The sequence below is a fragment of the Hypanus sabinus genome, chromosome 11 (genome assembly GCF_030144855.1).
Source record: "Hypanus sabinus isolate sHypSab1 chromosome 11, sHypSab1.hap1, whole genome shotgun sequence".
NCBI classification, from domain to species: Eukaryota; Metazoa; Chordata; class Chondrichthyes; order Myliobatiformes; family Dasyatidae; genus Hypanus; species Hypanus sabinus.
The window spans coordinates 38386967-38413908 of NC_082716.1; the positions used below are offsets into that span (position 1 = coordinate 38386967).

General features: G+C 39.8%; 1 protein-coding gene across 1 annotated transcript in view; it reads right to left on the reverse strand.

Moving 5' to 3' along the window:
* Positions 1-26942, reverse strand: part of LOC132401864 (mucin-2) — a 72002-nt gene that overhangs the window by 11893 nt on the left and 33167 nt on the right. Inside the window, exons 2-4 of the mRNA XM_059984160.1 lie at positions 19634-20224; positions 4004-4267; positions 1545-1702 (exon numbers count right to left, since the gene is read on the reverse strand). Of these exons, the coding sequence (XP_059840143.1) occupies positions 1545-1702; positions 4004-4267; positions 19634-20224 (1013 nt within the window). The remainder of the gene's footprint in view (positions 1-1544; positions 1703-4003; positions 4268-19633; positions 20225-26942) is intronic.

Below are 26942 nucleotides of genomic sequence, written 5' to 3' on the forward strand. Positions count from 1 at the left end.
GGTGTTAAAGGCCAGACACATGACCTGTGGCCAATGACACAGGAATGCGACATTTGAATTGATAAGCAATGGATATAAAAGTAGATGCTTTGTGTGTGCCGGTGGCGGTAACTTCGAAGAATAACCATCGCAGGTACAAGCGAGAAGAACCCTGCGTGAAGCACATGGAGAGTGAATCGGGATCACGAGGAACAAGGAGCACCTGGCCAGCATAAATTCCTCCGCCTGGGTAATACCTTTGCTATTCTTTGACTATCCAGGAGAGTCAGGGACACTCAGCTGGTGTCCGCACAAGGTATTTAGTGTATGAATTCACGTATTAGTTAGTTTGAACAATAAAGGTAATTGTCAGTAAATACAGATCTCTCTGTGCCTCATTCAGAATCATTGGAAGAGGTAGAAGCGGTATCTCTCTCTTTTTCCAACAGAATTGGCGTCCCTGGGTGGGCTTGAGGTTAAATCTCAACATTGTTGAGTCAGCACGAGTCTCGAGCCGGACCACGTGGGTGAGAAACAGAGAAATCGGGGCTGGAACTGGTTGGTAGTGACCCAGGATAAAGAATTCAGGGAAATCTGCAAGTCCAAAGGACTTGGATAGTTTTGATTGGAGGGAATTGGAGGAACACTCCCATACCCTGGGAAAAAAAAGGCAGACCATTCACTTCATCTATATTCCTTGTGATTTTATAAACCTCAGCAAAGTCACTCCCCAGCCTCCTATGCTCCCAGGAAGTATTACAGAAAGCTAATATGATGCTTAGCTAATTCTGCATGATGCAGAGAGAAATGGAAATCCCACAGAAGTTCTGCTGCAATGGGAGAAAAGGCAAAAAACAACCTAACAAAAGTAAACAATATGACAGAACTGTTGATGACACATCTCCCAGTTACTGCCAATTTCTACATTGCATTATATGAAGTTGAATCCCCATTCGTTCCTTACGAAGGGAGCAACACCAGACATTTTAGGGAGTTTTGGCAGCTGAACCAGGATCTAGCTTTCCCATGCTGGCTATTGCATGTAAAGGGAGCAGCTCATGGGTGCAGTGAAGGCCAGACAAGGGCCTGGACCCTGGAATTATAAAAAGCCCTGTCACTTCTTTGTTTGTAGAGCAAAAAGGGAACTGAGTTCAAGGTGGAGGACAGGATCTTTAGCAACATCCTCCATTTGAGTCCATGAACAGACCAGCAGTGAAGCAATCAATTTTACGGGACACTTCAGTACACCAGACGTGCAAACAGGGTGCCCTCCAACTTATTCAGCAAAGTACACCAGGGTGCTAGCTGGCGCAAAGAAATTTCCAACAATACTACATCAAATGATGTTCACCCATTTCCTGATTCCAGAAAACAAAACAGATCAAATCTGCTCAAGTGATTAGTCCAACGCACATTTTAACTGTAGTTACAAAATAATTATTGAAAGAAATTCAACACATGTACAAAATTACTGAAGTGGAAGCCCATTTTACTTTGACAAAAGAGAGTTTAACACAGTACATTGAAAACAAGAACTGCAATGCCAGAACTGTTAGCTTTCTTACCATTGGGAGCTCATGAAGGCGCCTAAATTCAGGTTGGTTGATTCGTTGCCGATACTTCAGATATCCAAGAAGTGAAACAATTCCAATTATTATGAAGAAAACTGTAATCATTCCTATAACCAGGGGATCCATTTTGTTTAGATTAGAAGCTGGCTTCCCTGCAAAATGCAAATTGGAACAGCTTGAAATTAAGCAAGTTGTTTTCCTCCACAGCACTAGTTAACATTAATTTATTGGCTTACGTGCAACAAAACAGCTCTAATCCCTCTCCTTCATCAAGAGTCAGAAATTCCTCGGTGTTACCTTTCATCTTTTCAGAGGACCTATCCTGGTTCCAGCACTTACAAAATGCTATTACAAAGAACATGTGGCAGCACCTCTACTTTCTCAAAAGTTTGCAAAAGCTTTGTTTGACAAACTTCTATAGATGTGCAGTGGGGAGTATTTTGACTGGTTGCATCACGGCCTGGTATGGAAACACCAATGTCCTCAAGTGGAAAAGCTTACAAGTACTACTAGATACGGCACAGTTATTCATGGATAAAGCTCTCCCCATGATTGAGCATATCTACAGGGAGCACTGTCGCAGGAAAACAGTGTCCAAAGAACCCCACCATTCAGGCCATGATCTCTTCTCACTCCTGCCTTCAGGAAGGAGGTACATCACCAGGTTCAGGAACAGTTATTACTGCTCAACCATAAGGCTCTCGAACAGAGGGAATAACCTCACTCACCCTATCACTGAATTACCCCATCCCACAACCAATGGACTCACTTTCAGGGACTCGTCATTTCATGTTCTCAATATTTACTGCTTGCTTATTATTATTTGTTTCTTCAAATGCCTGCAAGACAATGAATCTCAAGGTTTAAATTAACAAGCATTTTGGGTCAGTCTGCACTGTGGAAGACACTAGCAATAAGCCAGAAATTCAAGTGTGTCAGGGGGCAGATATGAGTGTAGTTGCTATTACTAAGGCGAAAGCGCCGGGAAGCTGAAAGGTCTGAAGGTAGACAAGTCACCTGGACCAGACAGACTACACCAAGCATTCTGAAAGATGTAGCTGAAGGGATTGAAAAAACTAGTAATGATCTATCAAGAATCTCTAGATTCTGGAATAGTTCCAGAGGACTGGAAAATTGCAAATGTTACTCCACTCCTTAAGAAGGGAGGGAGTCAGGAGAAAGGAAATTATAGGCCAGTTAGCCTGACTTCAGTGGTTGGGAAGATGTCGAGGTCCATTATTAAGGATGAGGTTTCAGCGTACTTAGAGCTCCTTAATAAAGTAGGCCAAAGTCAACACGGTTTCCTTAAGAAAATAACTTGTCTGTCAAATCTGTTGGAATTCTCTGAGTAAATAACAAGCAGGACAAACAAAGGAGAGTCAGCAGCTGTTATTTACTTGGATTTTCAGAAGGCCTTTGACAAGGTTCACACAGGAGGCTGCTCAAGAAGCTTCAAGCCCATGGTATTACAGGAAAGATACAAACACGGATAGAAGATTGGCTGACTGGCAGGAGACAAAGAGTGGGAATAAAGGGGGCTAGTCTAGTTGGCGGTTGGTGACTAGTGGTGTTCCACAGGGGTTGGGATTGGGACCGCTTCTTTTCATGTTATACATCAATGATCTGGATGACAGAATTGATGGCGTTATGGCCAAATTTGTTGATGATACAAAGACAGGAGAACAGGTAGTTTTTTTCCTGCCTCCCCTCAGCACACAACAGGAGCATTCACAATCCCAACGGCACCCTCACTGCTAACTGTGCAATAAGAAAGAAAATTAAATGAAAAAAAAATCTACAGCCTTCACCCCCCACCCCCCCGCACTGAAACCTTGTTTCAGAGCCTTAACTCTCCACTCTAACAGTGGCCTACTTTCACAATGGCTGCTCCATTTAAACCTAAATTCTTTTTTATTGGCATCTGCCAAGCGGCTACAGTTAGTCTAATATCTCCTTAGGAACTGTGGTACACAGGATGTCCCAACTGTCCCCACTCACTTCTTTTGAAATCCTTCCCCTGCTTTGCATAATCCAACATCTTCTCCGGAACTGTGACACGCAGAACGTCAACAAAAGGATAACAGAGGACAAGTTCAAGTGACCAAAATTCCTTTCTAAAATATACATTATCTGTTTAATGGATAGGGGGCGGATGAGAGAATATTCTTTACAATAATCCGGTAGATTGCTTCTTCAAGTATTTTTGTGGATACTATGATACTACAGTACATGTGTTTAATCAAAATGCACACAGAAACTGTCACAAGGAAGCACAGAAGAGCCCAATAAGTATGTTCTACAATTTTAGTATTTGTTAAACTACATTAGTAATCAGGAAGTTTAAGAGTACAAATCCCATTGATGTTGTAAGCCAATTAGTCCATGTAATCTGTTCTCTGTTTATACTCTATTTCACTGTCTTCAAGAAATGAACTGGCTTCTAAATTACCTACCATTCACCATCTTTTTGCCATTGGCCATACTGTCCTCATTCCGCTGTGTAGAAAACAACTTGGTTGTTTTGTTGATGATTGTCTGACTTGTGACAATTCCTATGGCTTGGGTGGTGCTAGGTCGGCTGGTGGGCGTAGTTCCTGTGGTGGTGGAAGTCCCAACAGGGGTACTGGATGTCACTGTAGTTGGCGTGGTCTTGGATTCCTGCAAAGTTGATAGCACTTGCGGAGTTTCAGATTCTGCCGTAGTGTCATTGGCCAATTCTGAAATGGGAAAAAATACTTATTTATGTAAACTGTTTTAGGATCCCTTAATTCAGAAAGTGTAGCTCCTCTCCTACCCAAGTGGCAGCTTGATAGAAAAAGATAGCAACAATTATGTTCAAAGAGACAAAAACCTCAAAACAAGTCAGATACACTACAGATCATTGGCTGAGTTTCACATTCAATCACAGTCTCGGTTCATAATTGAAAATGTTTTGCATTATTATGATAAGAAAATTTCAGGAGTGATCACCAAGATTGAAATCTGATAAGCATCTTGCAGAAGGACTGACCTATTTTCAGTTTCTCCCAGAAACCTTACACCACTCCCAATTATATTTTTACCCCTAAAATTCTTGGGTTTGTCTTTTATGTTATGAGTCAGTTATGTTATAATACCAATGCAGAGGCAGTTGACAACCAAGCTATTAATCCAAAACCAGTGGGACAAATAGTTGTCATGCCAATGAGGGGGATCTTGAGTAGACCTCACTGGTGACACTGATCCACTATAAGAAACATACAGGTGGCCCTCATTTTTTGAATGTTTGCTTTACAACAGCTCGCTGTTACAAAAGACCCACATTAGTACCCGATTTTGCTAACCATAGAGGATTTTTGCTTTTATGAGAAAAAAGACGCTCGCTTTGTATGTGTGTTTACCCTGAGAAAGACTACCATGACCGTAAAGCCTCACGCAGGCAGTTGTGCACATGCGTGTATGCGCGTAGGCGTGTACCTGCCAATTTTTTTCTCCAAATCAATTTCAGCTCACTGTCTTCCCAATTTTGATAAGTGAAACTACACCGTACATAAAATATTTCTACTTTATATAGGCTGTATAATTATCATTTAATTTCTGCTTTTACTGTATGTTGGTGTTATTTTAGGTTTTATGTGTTATTTGCTTTAATCCTTTTCGCTCCTTATGGGGCATAGGGCCTCAACAAAAGTCCTCCACTTTCTGTGATCTCTAGCAAATGTCTTTGCAGTCTCCCAAGTTTAGCCGGCAGCTTTCAGTTCATCCAAAAGCCTACGCCTCCAGGTTTGCTTTGGGCGATCTCCTCTTCCCTTGTGGATTCCATTTGAGTGATTGTCGAGTGACATTTGACTGGCTCTTCCTCAAGGTGTGGCCGACCCATCTCCACTTCCTCCTCCTTATCTGGAATACAATAGGCTCTTGGTTTGCTCTCTTCCGTAGGTCTAGGTTTGACACTCTGTCGTACCACTTGAGGTGGAGGATCTGCCGGAGGCATTTGTTGAGAAAGGTCTGGATCTTGTTGCAGCTGGTGTTAGTGATTCTCCATGTTTCGGATCCATAGAGCAGGATGGCTTTCACATTGGAGCTGAGTACACGGAGCTTAGTTTTGACAGAGATGGCCGTAGATCTCCAAACAGGTCGCAGGTTGTGAAGGCATGTTGGGCTTTTCCGATCCTTGCTCTGATGTCCTCATCTGTATCTCCTGATTTACAGATTTTGCTTCCGAGGTAAGTGAATTTGTCTACATCTTCAACTATTTGTCCTTCAATCCATAATGGCTCCTCTTGTTTGTTATTAATGCGTAGAACTTTGGTCTTCTCCTGGCTGATCTTAAGGCCTACTCACTGTGAGGTCTCTCCCAAAGAATCTACTTTTTTCTGCATATCTTGAAGCCGGTGTGAGAGAAAAGCGAGATCATCTGCAAGTACCAGGTCTTCCAATTTCCCTGTTAGCATCCACTGGATGCCTCTCTCTGAGCCAGCATAGGCTGTTCTTGTAGCCCAGTTGAGTACCACAAGAAAAAGTAGAGGTGACAACAGGCATCCCTGTCTGACTCCAGTAGTGACCGGGAACTCTTCAGACAGTCTCCCATTGTGGATGACCCTACATGAGAAGCCACCATAAAGCTGCTTGATGATATTCACCATCTCTTCCGGTACACCATAGTGTCGTAAAATGCTCCACATTGACTTTCTGTCCAGGCTATCAAATGCCTTCTCAAAATCCATAAAACACATATATAGTGGAGTTTGCCATTCTATTGTCTGCTCCACAATGACTCTAAGTGTAGCTATCTGGTCAATGCATGATCTCTCTTTCCTGAACCCTGCCTGCTCATCTCTAAGTCTCTGGTCAATGGCGTCTTTCATCCGCTCCAAGATGACCCTGGTGAGAACTTTATTAGGAATGGACAACAAGGTGATCCCCCTCCACTTGCCACACAGTGGAAGATCTCCAGATTTTGGCAGCTTCACAAGGAGGCCCTTCTTCCAATCTGATGGGATCTCTCCGGTTCTCCATATCAAATTCAGCAGTATATGTAAATGGTCCACCATAACCTCTCCACCCTGTTTCAATGCTTCTGCAGGAATGTTGTCTTCTCCAGCAGCCTTGCCGTTCTTCAGGCTTTTCGAATTTCTTGCTTGGTGATTTCACCTATATTGATGTTGAGTGGGCCTCCAGGCTCCAGGTCAGGTGGGTTCTGTGGTGGTCGTCTATTCAGTACTTCCTGAAAGTGTTCCTTCCATCTCACCAACTGATCTTCAACAGAAGGGAGCAGATGGCCGGTCTTGTCTCTAACAGGTCTGTTGAAATTGCTTTTCTTCCCTCTCAAAGGTTTAGTTGTCACGTAGAGTGCCTGGAGGTCCCCTTTACTGGCCGCTGTTCCTGCTTGCTCTGCTATTTCATTGAAGTATGACCTCTTGTCCTTTTCTGAGTGGTTTCTTCACTTCCTTGGCCATCACACTGTACCTGTTGGAGGCGATTTGTTTCTGTTGCCGGGTTCTGGCCTGATTCAACTCCTGTTTGAGCTTTTTCCTCTCCTCCACCTTCTGCCATGTCTCGTCCCTGATCCAAGGTTTACTCTTGACTGGTGGTCTTCCCAGTACCTCTTCGCAGGCTCCTACAACGGCCTGCTTGAAGGTAATCCAGGCGAGTCCTGCTGTTCTCTCATCTTGTTCCTCTATTTGAAGAGCCCCAAAGCGGTTTTGCAAGGCAATGTGGAAATCTTTCTTGTTCTCTTCCATCTGTAGTTTTCTAACATCAAACTTTATTCGTGTGTTCTGTTGCTTCTTCTTGGCTGACAGCTTCATCTTCAGCTTTGCAACAACCAAATGGTGGTCAGATCCATTATCTGCTCCTCTTTTGGCTCTCACATCTTGCAATGAACTTCAGGCGAGACCCAGGTTATCTTGTGGCAGCGTCGGTGGGGAAAGAGGGTACCTCCAATGGTCAGTTAATTGAAGGCACAGAAGTCGGTAAGGAATTCTCCATTTTCATTCATATTCCCCAAACCATTCTGGCCCATCTCTCCCTGCCAGTGTTATCGCTGCCTACTTTGGCATTCAGATCTCCCATGACGATCAACATCCTTTCCAACTGCTGCTTGAAGCTGGATGTAGAAGAGGTCTTTTTCTTCTTCCTCTGCGTTGTTAGTTGGGGCGTAGCACAGGATAATGGATACCTTCTGGAATCTGGACTTGAACCTGGCTGTGATGATACGGTTGGACACTGGTTCCCATTCTATCAAACTTCTGGCTGCTTCTTTGGACAACATCAGGGTCACACCAGCCTCATGCGGGTCTTCTTTTTCTTTGCCAGAATAGAGCAGAGTTTCTCCTGTCTGCAGTTTGGTCTCACCAGAAGTATTCCACCTTGCTTCGCACATGCCCAGGAGTGTGAGGTGGTATCAGTTCATTTCCTTCACTGCCTGTGCGCACGTACCTGTCTCCCAAAGCGATCTCACATTCCATGTTCCGATTAGGATAGATTTCTTCTGTGAGAGCAGCTTTGGAACATCCATTATGGTTTTCCTTGGGTGAAGGAGGGTTGTCAGCCCTGCAGCTTCCTGACGGGTTTGGTTGCAGCGTGTCATCAGCCTCCTGAATGGGGCCTTGCTTTTCCCGAGATCTGGGTTAGTGGTTGACAATCTGTTGATGGTTTCTGTAACAATTGCTTGTTTACGTGAATGGGTTGTTACCCTTTTGCACAACCCCCAACCTGGAGGACCAGGGGTTTTCTGTCAGGGTCACCTTCCCCTAGGCGATGGCATTTCCATGCTAGCGAGCTCCACCTGCCCGGGTTTGAAATCACAGCGGGGTGGAGTTTCAAGATGGCGGCGTAGACATCTGCCTTTTAGGCGCTCTTCATTTTTTAAGCTATAATCACCCTCTAATCAAATCTTTTCGTACTTAATTACATGGGTTGATATTTACGATTTATTTCTTTTTTAAAATAATACTTGATTTAATTTTTTCAAACTTAAAATGTCTGTACCTAAGAAATCGTCTAAAGACCCTATATCTCTCGTTGCAATCTCCAGTCTTCTGGATACTAATTTGGATACTAAACTTGCAAGTCTGGAAAATAAACTTACTGCGAAAATGTCTGAACTTGAAGAAGTCGTTAGATCATTTGATACCAAGCTTCAATCGCAGGCAGCAGATATTGAACGGCATGAAGAAAAGTTTGCGGTTCTTGACAAGATCATTTGTGAAAAAATACGTACAATCGAAACTTTGGAGGAGAAGGTACGGTCGACCGCTAAAATAGTGGAGCAGAATAAGTTTAAATCTCGCAGACAGAACTTGCGTATTATTGGATTTCCTGAAAATGTTGAGTCTGGTGACTTAACTGAATATTTCTCTAACTTATTGTGGGAAATTTTTGGCGAGGATGCTTTGCGGGCTAAACCTACTATTGTTCGTGCCCACAGAGTTTCGAGATTTTCGGCTGCGAGAGACAAGCCACGAGCTGTGATTGTCCGTCTCCATTATCCTCGGGAGAAAGAGCTTTTAATTCGATTAGCTCGTCAGAAAGGTATGATTTCTCACAGAAGCAACAACTTTCGTATTGTTGAAGATTATTCATTCGAGGTGATGAGGGCGAGAATCGCTTTTAAACCGGTGATGGCAGAGGTTCATTCGATTGGACTTAAACAAGCTTTAAGATACCCAGCGAATCTCAGAATTACGTGAGTGATGACAGTCAGCGCTTCTTTAATACTCCGGAAGAAGCGAATTAATTCGTTGAAGAATATCGGTCTTCTAGTACAAGTTGAACTATGTGTTATGTTGAAGAATTTTTGGAGAGAAGACGCCATTCCGTTTTTAGGCTTTAACTTATGAAGCTGCGGTATAGCTTTTTACTTTGGTCTGTAGACCTGGTTTTTTTTATTATCATGATTTACAGATGCTCTTTTAATTTTACGATAATGTCTTGTTTCTTAATTAAGTTTTTTTCCTCTGGATTAGATATACATGTTAAGACTTTGTAATAATGATTTATTTTTTAAGATGTCATTTCTTTTTCCCATAAGACTTTGCTTTCCGTAAGCATTTATTTGTCTGTATTTGAGAATGGGATGAATGTTTTGAATTTTTGGACCTTTTTTTAAAAATATATATCGTAGTGGTTATTGAATCCTTTTTAAATCTTATTTTGATGACCTTTTTTGGCGAATTTACATTTATACTCTGTAATATGGTCCTTTCAAAATGTCGTTTCTTCTTCCCATAAGTCTGTTTTTGAAACGTCATTTTCTTATATTTGAATATGGAATCTTTTTTTAAAGGCATATTACACTATTTTAAACTTCAATGGTTATCCTTTTTTTTATTAATGATTTTTTTCTTTTTTATATTATTTTTTCATTTTGATTGATATATATTCTTTCTTTTTACAACCCTGTATTTATATCTGGGTGTTATATAGTTTCTCTTTTCTTTCTTTTCATGAAGTTGCCATCTTGAAATGGGGGTAATATTAGTATTAGTTTGTGCACCTGCCGCTTGGCTTTTTTTTGTGGGGGTGGGGGAGGGGGTAGGGATCTTTTTTCACGCTTTTGCTTTTTATTTTTTTGCTTTTAGTTTATGGGCCGACTTTAAATTATTAATATTGTTGAGGTGTCATGTTCTCCGGTTGCTCCTGAATCATTTTTCCTTCTTCCTAAATTATGGGTTATGTGTCTTTTTAACCTTTTATGATATATACAACTAATATTGGCATGATGGATAAGTCTATTAACTTTATCTCTTGGAATACTAATGGTTTAAATCATCCGATTAAACGTAAAAAAATATTTAAAGTATTCCATAGACTAAATGCTAATATTATTTTTGCACAGGAGACCCATATTAGGAGGGAGGATAATCAACGTTTTTTTAGGTTCTGGAAGGGTCAACAATTTCACTCGAATTGACCCCCAAAATTAGGGGTGTGTCTATTTTTATAGACCCCTCAATTTCGTTTACACATCATGAAATTATTTCTGATCCACAGGGCAGATTTTTGTTGATAACTGGTTCACTTTTTAATCGAAAAGTGGTTCTAGTTAATATTTATGCTCCAAACTTTGACTGCCCTGAATTTTTTAAACGTTTATTTACTTCCCTTCCTAATCTAAATGAATATATGTTGATAATGGGTGGAGATTTCAATTGTTGTCTGAATCCTTCAATGGATAGATCTAAACCTATCCGAATTCTTCCAAATAGATCAGCCTTACTTATTAATTCTTTTATGGTTGATTCGGGAATTACTGAAATATGGCGGTTTTTGAACCCTAAAGATAAAGGATTTTCATTTTTTTCACATCTATATCACAGTTATTCTAGAATTGATTATTTCCTTATTGATCATCGTTTATTAACGGATGTTACTGATTGTAAATATGATTCTATTACTATTTCGGATCATGCACCTTTGAAGTTATCTATCAAGATTTCAGACTTTTCCAATAATACTAGATCTTGGAGACTTAATGCTACTTTGCTTCAAGATCCAAAATTTATCACCTACATAAAACAGCAAATTGACTTGTTTTTCTCAACAAACTATACTGAAGAGATTGACAGAGGAATACTTTGGGACTCTTTTAAGGCTTTTATCCGTGGACAAATTATCTCATATTCCGTTGGTAAAAGAAAACAAAGATATTTAGATATTGCTTTATTAGTGGATAAAATTAAAGAAATTGATAAGATTTATTCCGTGACTCCTACCAAAGAACTTTATAAGAAGAGAGTTGAGCTTCAAATGGAGCATAGCTTATTATTATCTTCTTCAATTGAGAATCAATTAATTAGGACCAGGGCTCAATTTTATATCCATAGTGATCGAACTGGTAAATTGTTAGCTAACCAATTAAAAGCTATTTCGACTAAGCGACAAATTATTAAAATTCGTAAACAAGACGGTAATCTAACTACTGATCATAAAGAAATCAATAACACTTTTCAAGATTTTTATAAATCTTTATATCAATCAGAATTTGATGGCGATCTGTCCATGATGGATAATTTTTTTAACAATTTGAATATTCCCAAACTGACAGATGAAGATCGTAGCTTGTTCGATGCTCCTATCTCTATGGCCGAAATAGGAGAGGCTATCTCATCAATGAATCCAGGGAAAGCTCCTGGTCCTGATGGTTATATTATAGAATTTTTTAAAACTTTTTCTTCTTTGCTTTCCCCTTGGTTATGTGAAATCTTTAATGATGCATTTTGCTAAGAGATTACCTCAATCTTTTTATGAAGCTACTATCTCTCTAATTCTTAGAAAAGATAAGGATCCTACTTTATGTGCATCTTATCGCCCTATATCACTATTAAATGTAGACTCTAAGATTCTTACAAAAATTTTAGCTACTAGGTTAGAAAAGGTACTATCACAGATTATTTCAGAAGACCAAACTGGTTTTATTAGGAATCGGTATTCCTTTTTTAATGTTAGAAAATTGATTAATATAATTTATACTTCATCACCCACAATCCCAGAATGTGTTATTTCATTAGATGCTGAAAAAGCTTTAGAGTTGAATGGACATACTTATTTAACGCTTTGAGATATTTTAATTTTAGTCCTAATTTTATATCATGGATCAAACTAATATATTATAAACCTGTTGCTTCTGTTCTTACAAATAATTACAGATCCTCTTTTTTTGAATTATCTCGTGGTACGAGACCCTTAAGTCCTTTATTATTTAATATCGCATTAGAATCTTTAGCCATTGCTATTCGTGAATCTCCTAATATTTTTGGTATTACCCGTAATGAGAAGTTATACAAGTTATCACTTTATGCTGATGACTTGTTGTTATATATTTCTGATCCTGACAGGTCTATTCCCGCTATTTTATCCTTGTTGGCTCAATTTGGTAGTTTTTCTGGTTATAAACTAAATTTGGATAAGAGTGATTTATTCCCTTTAAACGCGCAAACTTTATTGAATGGCAGGATACCATTTAAAGTTGTTACTGATAACTTTATCTATTTAGGTATAAAAATTACCAAGAAATATAAAGATTTATTTAGATTGAATTTTTTACCTATGCTCCATCAAATTCAACAACTTACTACAAGATGGTCTCCCTTATCCTTATCATTAGTTGGTCAGATTAATGCTATTAAAATGATGATTTTACCGAAATTTTTATATTTATTTCAAGCTTTACCAATTTTTATTCCTAAATCTTTTTTTGGTAACATTGATTCAAAAATTTCCTCATTTGTGTGGCAAAATAAAAACCCCAGGTTAAGTAAAAGGCAATTACAAAAATCTAAAAAAGATGGTGGTTTAGCTTTAACCTAACTTTAGATTTTACTATTGGGCGAATAATATTCGTAACTTAATATATTGGAAATTAGATTTGGATTCACCATTGTGCCCACAGTGGGTAAATTTAGAATGCAAATGAGGCACAGGGATATTCTGTATTCTCCCTTCTTGGTTCTTCTCTTCCTGCTGATTTAGTTAAATTCAATAAACAGATATCCAACCCTGTTGTCAAACATACATTACGAATTTGGTTTCAATTTCGTAAGTTTTTTACTCTGAAAAACTTTGTTCTTGATAGCCCTATTTTACTCAATTTTTTTTTCAAACCTTCTTTGACAGATCAAGCTTTTAGCATATGGAAAAGGAAAGGTATAAAATGTTTTCGTGATCTTTTTTTTGAAGGTAGTTTGATGTCTTTCGACCAACTTTCCAACAAATTTAAGTTACCTAAATCTAATTTTTTTAGATATTTACAAATCAGAAATTTTTTACATCAAGTTCTACCATCCTTCCCCAATTCAACTTCAATGGATTTTTCAGATTTGATTTTTACCTTAAATCCTTGTCAGAAGGGATTAGTGGCTCTTATTTATAATATGATTATGAAGATACAACCAGAAATATCAGGTAGAATTAAACAAGAATGGGAAAAAGAACTTCAATATAATATATCAACAGAAAAATGGGAAAAAATTTTACAAATGGTTAATTCTTCTTCTATATGTGCTAAACATGCTTTAATACCATTTAAAATTGTACATAGAGCTCATATGTTTAAAGATAAGCTTGCTCGATTCTATTCTCATATTAACTCTCAATGTGACAGATGTCATTCAGATGTGGCTTCATTGACCCACATGTTTTGGTCATGTCCCACTTTATATAACTATTGGAAGGACATATTTGCTACCATTTCCTCAATTTGGAATATCGATTTACAACCTCATTTTATTACTGCAATTTTTGGTATACCAAATGAGGACGGTAATCAGTTTTGCCCTTCAATTAGACAAATGATTGCTTTTGTAACATTAATGGCCAGAAGGTCTATATTACAAAATTGGAAAGAAGTAAATCCTCCTACCACGTTTCAGTGGTTCTCTCAAACTATTTATCTGAGCTTGGAAAAAATTAGAAGCACTATTTTTGACTCATCAATTAAATTTGAAGAAACTTGGGGACCGTTCATTCGACATTTTCATATGAATTAATTTGGCCTCTTCCAGACCTTCTCTCTGTTTATTCTTGTTCTGGTATGGAGTTCCGGAGTTTTTGACACTATCATATACATATAAATTATTATTGCCCATGTTAGTTTAGTTTAGTGTTTTTTTTTCTCAATATATATTTTTTCTTGTATTTTTAATTTTTTATTTTTTTCATATATAATTATTATAGGCTTGATTGATTAATGTACTATTTTTTTCTGTTGATATTTTAATAGGATATTGTTATCTTATTATTAATTTAATTTCAAGTCTATTGCACTTATACCCTATTCATTATTATGTTATGTTTTTTTTATATATATGAAACTCGATAAAAAGATTGAAAAAAAAGAGAAAGAAAGAAAGAAATCAGAGTTTACCCTCTCCTAGACAGGCTGCCATCTAAGGCTAACAAGTCCCATCTACCCGGGTTTGGAATCCGAGTTCCTTCTCCTAGGCCGGGGGTCGGCAACCTGCGGCTCCCGAGCCATTTGTGGCTCTTTCACCTCTGTGCTGCGGCTCCCTGTGGCTTTGGGAAATAATTGGTCAGTATTTAATTAAAATGTATTTTATGTTAGTTTGTTAGCTTTTGAAATGTAATTATGGTGATCTTGTACAACCTAAGTGTAGCGACACATTTCCTGCCACATCATAAAACGGCTCACAATTAGCCAGCATTCCGGCTAAGGGAGATAGCCTACGGGGGTTTGTGAGTACGCGTCTTTTGCAGCATCTGCGTCCATGGGGGCTGGGTTGAGGGAAGCTGAAAAGCAAGGCTGTTTAGTTCGAATAAAGCTATCTTTGACTGCAGTTTACTGACACCGCTACAACGTGTTTTTATCGCTGGCTGTCCAGACGGAAGGTGCTGAAACGCTTTGTCGCGTGTCTGGAAGAAGTGAAAACTTTCCTGGGCAGCAAAGGGCTCACCTTTCCTGAGCTGGAACAGCCAGAGTGGCTGGAAAAGCTACACTTCATGGTAGACATGACAGCGCACCTGAACACGCTGAACACAGCTCTTCAGGGGAAAGGACGTACAGCCCTGCACATGTTGGAGGATGTTTTGGCATTCGAGCGCAAGTTGACAGTGCTTGCCAGAGATTTACAGAAAGGCACTTTGTCTCACTTCCCCAATTTGAGAGAGTTCAAACAAGGTCACGACATGATAATTTCGGAGTATTTACATTCTGCAATCATCGCAATGCAAACATCGTTTGGGAAACGCTTCTGTGAGTTCAGAGAGGAAAAAAAACACATTATCCTTCCCGGTCACTCCCTTAAGCATCGATCCTTCCCTACTGAATACGACTGCATTGGCAGGTGTGAGTCAACCTGATCTTGAGATGGAACTGGCCGACATAGCCGACAAAGACATATGGGTGTCCAAGTTTAGACGCTTGACAGCAGACCTTGAAGATGTTGCCCGTCAGAAGGCCGTTCTTGCTCAGAAACACAAATGGAGTGATATTGAAAACCTCACAGATGACAGCTTGCGATCCTGTGTAAAGATGAAGGTGACATCATACAGCCCTGATGTGCAGACGCTGTGCGCTGAGGTCCAGGAGCAGAAATCCCATTAACCAAGTATGATAAATATTTTAATTGCCTATTATTTTACTTATATTCATATTTTTTCATAGTTCAGTGAAATAGTCCTTTCATTTTTCAGGATGACAGCTGGCTGACGTTATTTTTGGTTTGCTGCTGGCGGAAAATTTAAGTTCGGCGTTTTTCATAAATACAAGAAGGATTCAAATAGACATTGAATATTTTACTTAAAAGTAACTTTCAACCCAACGTCTTTTTTTCGGAGTTCAAAATGTTTTTGTTGCATGCAGAAATGTAATTTCGTTTTCTCTGCAGGAGTTCATCAATTTCATAAATGCAACACATTATAGTTTGTTTATACATAGCATAAAGGCAAAAAAAAACGTTGTATGCAGTGTTATTTCATTTTAAATGTCAAACGGGTTTTGCGGCTCCCAGTGTTTTCTTTTCTGTGGGAAACGGGTCCAAGTGGCTCTTTCAGTGGTAAAGGTTGCTGACCCCTGTCCTAGGCTATGTTGGTTCACAGCACCTTCTTCCATATTAACCGGTGCACCCCTCGGTATGAGTTGGTAGGTTACTTTTTGGGTCTGGGAATGTTCAAAAAATTTTCCCATATAAATTAATGGTAATGGCTTCTTTGCTTTATGGCATTTCAGCTTACAAACGGTTTCATAGGAACGCTCTACCTTCAGATAGCGGGGGAAACATGCATCTCTATGAGGTTAGAAGCTACTAGTTTCATAAACAGCCAAGATCAAGAACCAAGTTAACGACCTCCAATGCCATTTACAAATATTGTTTAAAATTGGTAGATTTAACACAGTGAAAACCAATAATGCTAACGTATTCTAAAAAGAGGAAGCTGAAGAGATTGTGGATGTGACTTTGAAACATTTCCTGGATTCTGGTAATGTGCTGACAGAAAAGCCACAAATATTAACACAGTTGTGCAAAAGTGAAAAACAACAGGGTCTTCAAGGCCAATTAACCTCAAGTTAGTTGTTGGAAAACTGCTGGAATCCACTATTAAGGTACTGATTGAAGAACACCAGTCTGAGCACATTATAAGATTAGCTTAATTTGTCACATGCACATCAAAGCATCGAAAAGCACTGATTGCATCAATGATCAACGTAGTCCGACATGTGCCGGGGAAGCCAGCCAGTGCCACCACGTGCCCAGCACCAACGTAACATGCCAACACTTACTAACCCTAACTCATGTCTTTGGAATGTGGGAGGGGACTGGAGCACCAGAAGGAGACCTTCATGAGAACTTATAGAGAGCAGCAGCAATTGAACCCCACCACTATATTATGAAAGAGAAATTAGGCTCAACAAATATATAAAGAAAAGTGTTGGGTTGGTACCAGCAGTATAAAGGGAAGCTAGTGGAGGCTGTATGGTGTGCAACATATGGATTCTGGGATTGAATCCAATGTACTACTTTGGACACAGGAGTAACAGAAAGAAAATAAAATATTTAACTACATGAAATTTTAAAAATAGTAGGTGTCAGAGATCTGAAATCAAAAGAACAGAAAATGCTGGAAATACTCGGTGGAAGAGAAACAGGAAAAGTTTCAGGTTGAAGACAAAGAACTAAAAAAGAGGCAAAAGAAACCTGTGAAGCTGCAATAAAGGGTTGGGGAAGGTGATGTCACCAATAGAGTGTAAAGGGGGTTTCTTCTTTTTTCTTTGTTACTGTGTATGTAATCAAGAGGGCTTCTTTGTTTTGTTAAAAGCAGGAATGCTCCTTTGTTGTGAGAGAGTGCTGGAAGCTTGTTTGGGTTAAAATTTACTGATAACGAGAATTGTATTCCTTTGTAAACCAAATGGGGATTAATGTTCTTTCTTCTGAGTCTGTAAGCTTTTGTTTTGGGGCTTTTGGGCAGATCGGCGCGAGGGGGTCGAGAGAGAGGACGCAATGCTGTAAGCTGGGCGAGGAACAGACCCCAAGCAGGGGTCCGAGGCCAGGAGGTACTCCGAGGAGGGGGGATGAAGCTAGATGTGCTTGGTTGACCACTCAGAGGGTCCTGAGCTGAGAGTCGAGGAGTTCGGAGGGGATCGAACGGTGGCCAGAAGACTTCAGTAATTGAGCTCCAATGGTTGTGCACGAAGTGGTTTGGACCTTGCTAAGTTTGGTGCCTTTTCTTTATTTTTTTCTCTTCATATATACTGTATCGTTATTAATCACTTAGTTATAGTAACCTTTATAAATTGTACTCATTTAATCGCATATGGTGTACTGTGTTTTTGGGCGAGGCCGGGACATCACACAGCATCCACACCAGCTGATTACCCAGTTTGGCGGGGCCAAAGGCTGCTCCCCCTAGACGAGAACGAGCTGAGCAAGCCTGAGGCGACACAGGGTGTTACAAGAGCAAAATTGGGATGACCATGGGAATTTGCAAACAAGTTTATCTGGCAAGTCGGTGGGTGTCATGACAAGGCAGATGATGAGCGAAATGGGAGCAGTTGGAGGATGACAGCAAAGAGAAAAAGAAGTGAGACAGAAGAATGTGGAGCAGGAGAACATACCATGAGGCCAGGCTGGGCACGTTCTCCACTCTCATATACAAAAGGGAAAAAAAGCTGTCCTACTATTATAAATACAGAAGGCTGCAACATGAAAATGAAGTGTCACTGCTCGTTTTGGTGCAACAGACCAGCAGGTCAGAGTGAGAGTGAGAAGAGGGATCAAAGTGGCAGGTAACAGGAAGCTCAGGATCACCCTGCAGAATGAACCCGGGAGTTCCACGGAGCAACCACCTCTCCCTTTCCCACCGTACAAGGATCCAAAACAGTCTTTCCAGGTGAAGCATCAATTCTTGTATCTAGTGTCCTGCATTCTGCGTACACACAGCGTGATCACGTCTACACAATAAGGCAAACAGACTGGGTGCTTGGGTGTGCATCAGTCATCCATCTGTAATATTAATTACAGTCAGCTTTCTATTCCTCCCTCCCCCATCCAACACCCCCAAGAGGAGGGGATGTGCCCAGCCTGACCTCACACTCTTCGATTCACAACTCCCACTTCTGCCTGGGTTCTTTTGTCCATATTCCCAATATCTAACTGTTCCCATTCATTCAATGCCCAAAATACCTTGTTATCATGGTACCTCCATCATCACCCTGAGACAAACCACTTTCCCCATCCTCCTTGCAGATTTACAAGCTTCTGTCTCCTTCAAAGTGTAGGCGAGGGTCTTCAAGCTTAAACACTGACTGTTTCACTTCCCAGAGATCACCCGAGTTGCTAAGTACTGTATTGTGCAGAAGTCTTAGGCATCCTGGCTATATTTTATACACCCCCCCCCAAGACATTTGCATACAATTCTTTTATTTGATTTTTATGGAATGAAGTGACTATCTTATATAAACAAAATGGGCTTGCTCTTTGGAGCTTTGGAAGGATAAGATGTCATCTTAACAAAACAATGAGGCTTATTGGCATAAGTGTTCTGAAAATATTTCACTTACTGAGGAGGTTCAGAATGAGAAGGGATCATCTGAGGAACACGGGTTGATTGCTAAACATTGAGTGGAGGAGAAATTTACTCTTTAAAAGCTGCAAATCCTTGTAAACTCCTACCTTAGACAATTGTGGATACTATTACTGATTGTGTTCAGTTTGAGCTGAATTTTCTTTTTTATTAAGGGAGCCCCAAGTGTTATGGGGAGAATAGGTATAATGAAATAAAAAGGAACAAAGGCCAAATTCTGACCAGCCATGAACTTATGACATGGAAGGACAACCTGAGGGGCATTACAGCCTGCTCCTGCTCCACAACAGGGGTGGCAGATCATTGAAAGCTTCATCACTTAAACTTTATATATTTAAAAGAATCACACTATTCAATGGACCAATTCTTTCAGTGCTCCATCTCTTCATAACTGCTAATTAAATGTTGAACTTAATTTTAGGAAAGCTTTCATGGTGCAAGTAACAACGTTTTCACTTTTGCAACTTTAAAATAAAATTTTAGTTTCTCCAAGAATCCACAGCACTGAAGAGATATTGATGATGACATCAACAAAGCATATTTACAAGTGAACAAGCTCTTACCTTTCGATCCCTCGTGCTCTGTAGGTGTTGTAGGAGACATCTTCTTTGACTCAATTGTTGTCTCATACCCAGATCCTTGAACAGTTGCATCCATTTTCCTGGTCGTCCCCATTTGCTGTGGGATGCTTGTCACCGCAACGGAGGATACAGCTTTCACAACCTGACCATGACTCTCAGTCACACTTGGACCTACAGTGACATTCACTGTATCTGTATTGAGGCTACTGGTGCTTGTAGGACCCACAGTCGGTTTGCTAATTCTGATTTGTGTTTTGCTTCTTGCCAGAGGGGCTCCATTTGTAACACTAGTAGCCATTTCATTTTTTTGGGTGAGTTCGCTCATCTCTGCATTTTGAGTTAAAGCACCAACAGTTGAATTTTCCATTGGAGTAATAAAACCAGTTCCATTTTTCAGGCTTGGTGCAGAAGAATGACCCATTACATCCAGGTTGGTATCATAGCTTATATTACTACTGGCTGTATGTTCTGTCGGTTTAACTAATCCCTTTGTACTTGATAGCAGATTAAACAAAGGTGTGGTATTGCTCGGTGCCCTTTCCGTTGAACCAAATGGCTCTTCAGTAGAATTTTCTTGAAAGAGAACACATTAGAAAATAGTCAACAGGAAGCATAGATAGATTGTTGTTCTGGTCATTAGTATCAAAAGTCTAAGTGTACTCATTTAGCCCGACCCGTTTCTCATACATTATGAAGATAATCTCATCAACCCTTCAGATATTTCTTTCGGTACATCATTCCAACTTCAAATCAAAGCCAAGGTATTGTTTTGAAATTCTGAAGATATAATTTTTACTCTACATAACTCTCAGGGATTACAGAACCACCTTGAAAGAGCAAAGATGGGGCGAATAGCATGGCAAGCAAACATTGATGTTACCAGAAACAAAAATGGTGTTAGAGAGTGGTGGTGAGAGGTGATTCTACCTCAAGCACAATGTACATGTACACTTAGCTACAGACTCCCCATATTCATTCACACATCCTCTTCCAAAACAGCAATCTACCTACACAATTACAACAGAACAGAAAATGGCAGTTCAGATATTGATGGGGGTTGATACCCACTTTTGGTATTGCAAACCCACAATCCCATACCTCTGCTCCATCTCCAAACTGTGGCATATTTCTCTCCCAGTGCCTAACTCATGCCCTTTTGAAGGAACTAAATAAATCTGTTTCAAATCCCATACAACAAAATCCTAACAGCTCTGAGCAAATGCACTCTCCTTACGTTTTCAATGAACATTAAACAAATCAAAATTAACAAGCAGCAAATCTAATGTTGGTTCTAGTTTCAACTTGGCTCGAAGTAGATAAATTACAATGTAAAATAACCCATAGTCAAGCATAATATTTTAAAGCAGAGGTAATCAAGATACATAAATATCTAGACGCACAGCTCCCACTTTGCACTTTGGCTACACTGTCACTGGTTTGACAGTGTTTGAGTCCACACGGGCCTCCACAGCCTCATTTAACATTCTATTAACTTTGCATAATCTAGGCAGAAATGTTCACATAAATGCTTTACAAAATTTAAATTTATTTTTTTAAATTGAAAGGATTTAAATAATAATCAAGTACAGAGGATACCAGTTAATTGGGGCACATAGGGACCAGTACATTTTGGCCCAATTAGCTGAAGTTTCATGGAAATAGTTAAAAGGTGTATATAAGATAAACTACCATTTAACAGATGAACAGACTATGTATTTAAGTGAAATATAAAACAAGATAGAACAATCAATACTACTACAGTACTATAAAACTGTGTATTGGTTCCTAATAGTTATTGACAGAGGAATTCATGAATTCAATGTTTGTTTGTTTGACTGTAAATGAACAAAATTAGTGCGAACACCTGTGCAGATAACAGACCATCTTCATGGAATGCCTTTGACGATTGTGTCCTCCAAATTTTCAATTTCACTGTAACATTCAAGAGGACTGTTGATATTTTCAAATTCTTCATAGTTCTCAACTTGTTAAAATAGTGAAATTGTTTCATTTTCACTCCCGGTCATGTCTTGCATCTTCCAGCCTGAATGCTTGAAATTGCAGTGAGCAAAACAGGTCCGAATGGTCTTGCTACTTATTTCACACTAATTATCAGTCTCCTGACTCAACTAAGTGGCATAGTGCCCCAAATAAATGAAAAATCCTGATTATTTTCTCAAATAGTTTTTGTTCTTTAAGAGCTGTCCCAAATAAGTTGCTGCCCTGCTTAACCAATGGCCCAATTAACCAGAATCCGCTGTACATTTTTATTCAGGTAAGCAGAGTCACCCTTGTGCTTGCTAAGGGAGGATTTCTCAGCCATCCCTAACTTCCTGCAACGCGAGTGAAGCCTCCTTCGGTCAGTGTCAGCCATGGAGGGTGCATCCTAGTTGTCTAGATACACAAGCCTGGGCAGTTTGATATGGAGAGCAAGCTGTTGCCCACATAGCAAGCTCCCCCTCTGCATGTACCTGATGAACCCAAAGAAATCACAGCCTGGTACACTTTAGTACCAGCAACATTGCAAGAGTTGCCTCAGGGGCTCCAGCTTCGGATTTCCTCCCACCCCCCTTGGGGTTTACTCCCAAAGCCTACATCTTCAGTGGCTATAACGTCAAGGCAGCGGAGGTCGAGATCAGAGTTTTCCTTCTCTTCGAAGAGCTCCCAACCATCCTAACGAGCCCCATCTGTCCAAAGCAACTGGCTTTAAGGTGCCAGTCACCCGCCTTTGCCCCTACTCCTGTCAGTAGAAACATTTCTGCTGGGTTTAGTAGCTAAACCACACATGAAGGCCAGGAGCTGGACTTGGTTGTCAGAGGCTATTTGAGACGCACGCCATTTGGAGCTTTCAATAGGTATTGGGAGCCTGTCCCCACCACCTCCCCCGGCTATAACAACCTTAAGGTAGTCACCAAATGCAGGATTTAGGCCAGGCATGGGCAAACTACGGCCCGTTAAGCTTTTTAATCCGGCCCGCAGAACTTGATTAAATTATATTAATAAACCTTTTTTTCCCCGCAATTCCGGCGTTTTCTCAATAGATGACGCACTCTATATACATTTGTGGCGACCCATTTCCTGGCACATCCGAACCGGCTCACAATTAGCCAGTGTTCCGGCTAAGGGAGATAGCCTAAGGGGGTTTGCGAGCACAGATCTTTGGAGCCTCTGCGCCACGGGGGGCAGGTTGAAGGAGGCTTAAAAGTGAGTCTGGGGATTTCGAATAAAGTTTTTTTCTTCGATTGCAGTTACCGACTCCGTGTCGTAATTTTAGCGCTGCATGTAGCACACCACTACACATTGACCTTTGTTGAGGTGCAGCGTATTACTCCACATTTGCGCTTTACTCTTTGTTTTGCTCGACCCATTTGTGTGAACAGGCGTTCAGCGTCATGAACATCAACAAAGCCAGCCACAGATCCAAGTTAACTGACCGATACCTCAGATCCATCCTGAGAATCGCCACAACAAAACTAAATCCAGATTTTGATGCGCTGGCTAAAAAGGGAGACCAACAACACTGTTCCCACTGAAATTAGAAATAAGTTTCTTCGTTGTGTTATGTAAAAAATGCATTTGAAAATATTTTTTTCAATAAGCCTTAAATGTTACATGTCATTTCTGTTAAGTGATGGACATGAGTAGTGTGCAGGTGCACGTACTTTCTAAAAATAAAAAATGCGCTCCAGATCAAATAACGCGCTCAGCATACTGGCCACTGTTCTGTCTTTGTGCTGGTCGTTGTTGAGTTTTGGCACAGGGGACAATTGAATAAGAAGGAGCAGGACAAGTAGACCTGCATCTCCTACCGTTTTTGAAATAAAGACAGTCAGGAGGAGAGTGATGATGATAATATCTTGAAGGATAACAGAATTTTCAGTGCTTTAAAATAATACCTGTTACTATTAAAAAAAGCTGTATTTTATTCATTTAATTTTCAGTGTTTTAAAAGTTATTTCAATAAATAGCTAAATACCATGGGACTTCAAAGACATAATTTGTTGTAATGCATTTGTTCATTTTCAATTGAAATTAAAGCACATGTTTTCTACATATCCCATGATATTTTATTTTCTCTTATGAGGTGTATTACCAAAACACTCCGTCCATCTGCTCCTGGTCCGGCCCCCCTTTTAGAACCCTTTGTGGCCCACAAGTCAAAAAGTTTGCCCACCCCTGATTTAGGCCAATGAATAAATTAGCAGGAAGGATGATGCACGCCTTGCAGGCAAACTGGTAATTTTTAGTTCCCACATGGCTACTGCCTTTGTAGTCCTATATTGTAGATGTGATCTGTTTGTGGATGTTGAAGAATTATTTGCAAGTTGCTGCAGTAGCTCCTGTGGATGGAACATCATGCAGCAAGAAAGTAGGGGGATAATCAATGAGCTTCTGATCCTGGATGATATCAAAGTTAAATTTCACAGTAGTACTGTCACTGCTTTTATGAAACAAATGACAGATGCCCAGGCTTAAAGAAAAAGTGAAACGCTCAGTCTTTTCCTGTAAAGAAACTGAACTAAGATTTGAGAATTTTGCTCATAGTTTGGAAGTGAAACTGGATTTTGTCTGGTTTATTAATTATTAAAAAATACACACAAGCACTCCATATCTAGCACCGTTCAGTATAGTTTCTTCAAACAGCTTTGAAAACAAAAGACAAATTTCGTAAGATGCATAGAGGTAATCATGTTTCCTTTAATAGGAAGTGTGCAGCTCGAGTGGCGGCGGGGAGCGAATAAGGTAAAATTCTATCAGAAGCATGAGAAAATCTGCAGATGCTGGAAAACACCCCCCCTCCCCCCGCCTGGCAGTATCTATGGAAAACAGTGAACAGTTGATGTTTCGGGCCAAGGAGGTCTACTGTTTATTCCTTTCCACAGATGCTGCCAGGCCTGCTGAGTTCCTCCAGCATTCAGTGTGTGTTGCTTTGTTAAATTTTTATGTCTGCATTCTATAACTGCCATAAGTCATGACTAAGAACTGAGAGGTAAAAAGTAGAAGTTAAACACGGCTGGAAACTCATTCTCATCACAGCACAACATCACAGGGCCAGTCCATGTTGTCTTTTATCTGCCATATTCAAGTAAAATGTTTAGAAAACAAAGAATTTGAGGGAAATGGACAGAAATGGAATATTAATGCAAAAACTTTGGAGCATATAGGTCAAGATAAGATATACCAGGCTGAAGACGAGGAGAGAATACAAGGGTAGAATGGGTTGTTTACAAGAACTCTTTTGAGAGTCCACAAGAAGGAATGAAGCAGGAGGTATGTGGCAGGACAGTGTGTAGGGATGGATACAGGTAGGGAGGTGCAGGAGATGTGGGCTGCAACTGTTAGCGAAACTTAAACCTTAATTACTCTCCAATTGTACCTCAAAAATAGTCCCTATCACCGTCTAAATGAACAGAAAATGATAGATGTTATATCTGTTTTGTTAATTATTGCAACACAAACAGGGGTGGTTTAGGGAGCAGATAACTCCTCCCTGCAAGCTATTGGTACAGCTAAACTATTCTTGCTTCAAATTTACTGACAATACAGCAAGACAACAAAAATTACGCACTACATATCACATTGAAATGCCTAACACATAGTGATGCATTCATTTCAGACAGGAACAGTTGGCAAGTTTCTGAAGTAAAACTAGAATAATATTTGAAATACTCTGGTCAGGCTGCATCTTTATGAACCTCTGACCCGAAACATCAGCTTGTTTCCATTTCCACAGATGCAGCCTAACTGCTGAGTATTTCCAGCACCTTAAATTTTAATTATTTTCATAGATAAGCTTCTTTTATCACTGTGGGGAAAAAAAAAGGATTTATATGGATTGACAAATATCAAACTACTTGCATTACTATCTGATGCTTTTCTATTTAAAAATAAGTTGTAAGAAGTAAACTTGAAGGCACAGGCCTCCTAAAAACTTGATAGCTTGTTGTTTTTGAAATGCTTCTATTAAATCTGCTACAGGCATCTCAGAAAGAAATGTTTTGATCATTTGACATCTGAAAATGTACAATCATAATTAAATGGGGCTATAGCCACAGCAAAATAAAATATATCTCGGCATTTTCCATCTCCTCCCCATTCCTGAAGAGATACAGCCTTTAAGAAAGCGGGAGATATCAAAATGCCAGGCAACATTTTAATAATAAAAAGCTGCACATGTTGCCCAAGCTAGTCTTGAGCTAACTGGAGATGAATGACAGTTGCTCCATCAATTAGGTTTTGGTAACAATAACCTCAAAGTGACCACGATGATTTTCTGCACACATTCTGAATCCAACTATGCTCAACCTACTGCCTTTCCTAGAGTACAGACGGCCTTTATTGGAAAAGTTACCGCAGCTTCTTGTAGATTCAGCGTCCTTTGATCATCAATCTGTGCACTCTTTCATTTAACGCTTGTCTATACATTAGACTGTTTACTGCTTAAACAACGACCTGCTATCCTCTAGTCAACAGCCTGACACTGTACCCAGCGGTTTAATAATCAACAGAAAAAAAAGGGAGACTGCAGATGCTCGAATCTGGAACAAAAAAAAAACCTGTTGGAAGAGCTCAGTAAGCTGTGCAGCATCTGTAGGAGGGAAGGAATTGCCACTGGTATTTAGACAAATGTCTAAATAACTAATTACTCTATTGTGCTGTTGAAGATTAAAAGTTGATAAGAAAAGCACTCTGAGGAGGGGCATAAAAACACATGCCACTCCGCTGGACAAAACAGGTACAATGGGTACAACATTTCAGAGTGCCAATTGTCGATGTTTACTAATCTGCTGACCATGTAGAACAATGTGAAAATTGAAAATTCAAACAGGGGCAGATGGAGTCTGAACTGAGAAGAGACTGCTAACAAAGGTAGAAATGAAACCAACAATACCCATCCTCCCTCCTCACAAGCAAAACTGAACTTCAGACATTAAATACAAATTAGCAGCTTCAAGGCTGTAAAATCCTTTGCAATACGAAGTTCTAGTTCTTTGCTGCAAATTCTGAGATCATTTAAGCTTAAAATTAGGAACTCAAACTTTCATTATTTGGGCTGTACTTTATTTGGCTTTTAACCTCCAAGTTAAAACAAGCTGCTAACATTTCATGAAACAATATGGCGCAGATTTTCTTTCATAGTCTTACTGTCCCAGCAAGCATGTGTAGGCTAATATGCAATTATGAATAACCAATAGCTGATAATGTAGTAAAAGAGAGTGATTCAATAGTGGCTTAAAAATTCTCCAAGTACTGCCCATCTGGTTTAAATCTATTCAGCTAAATTACTGGG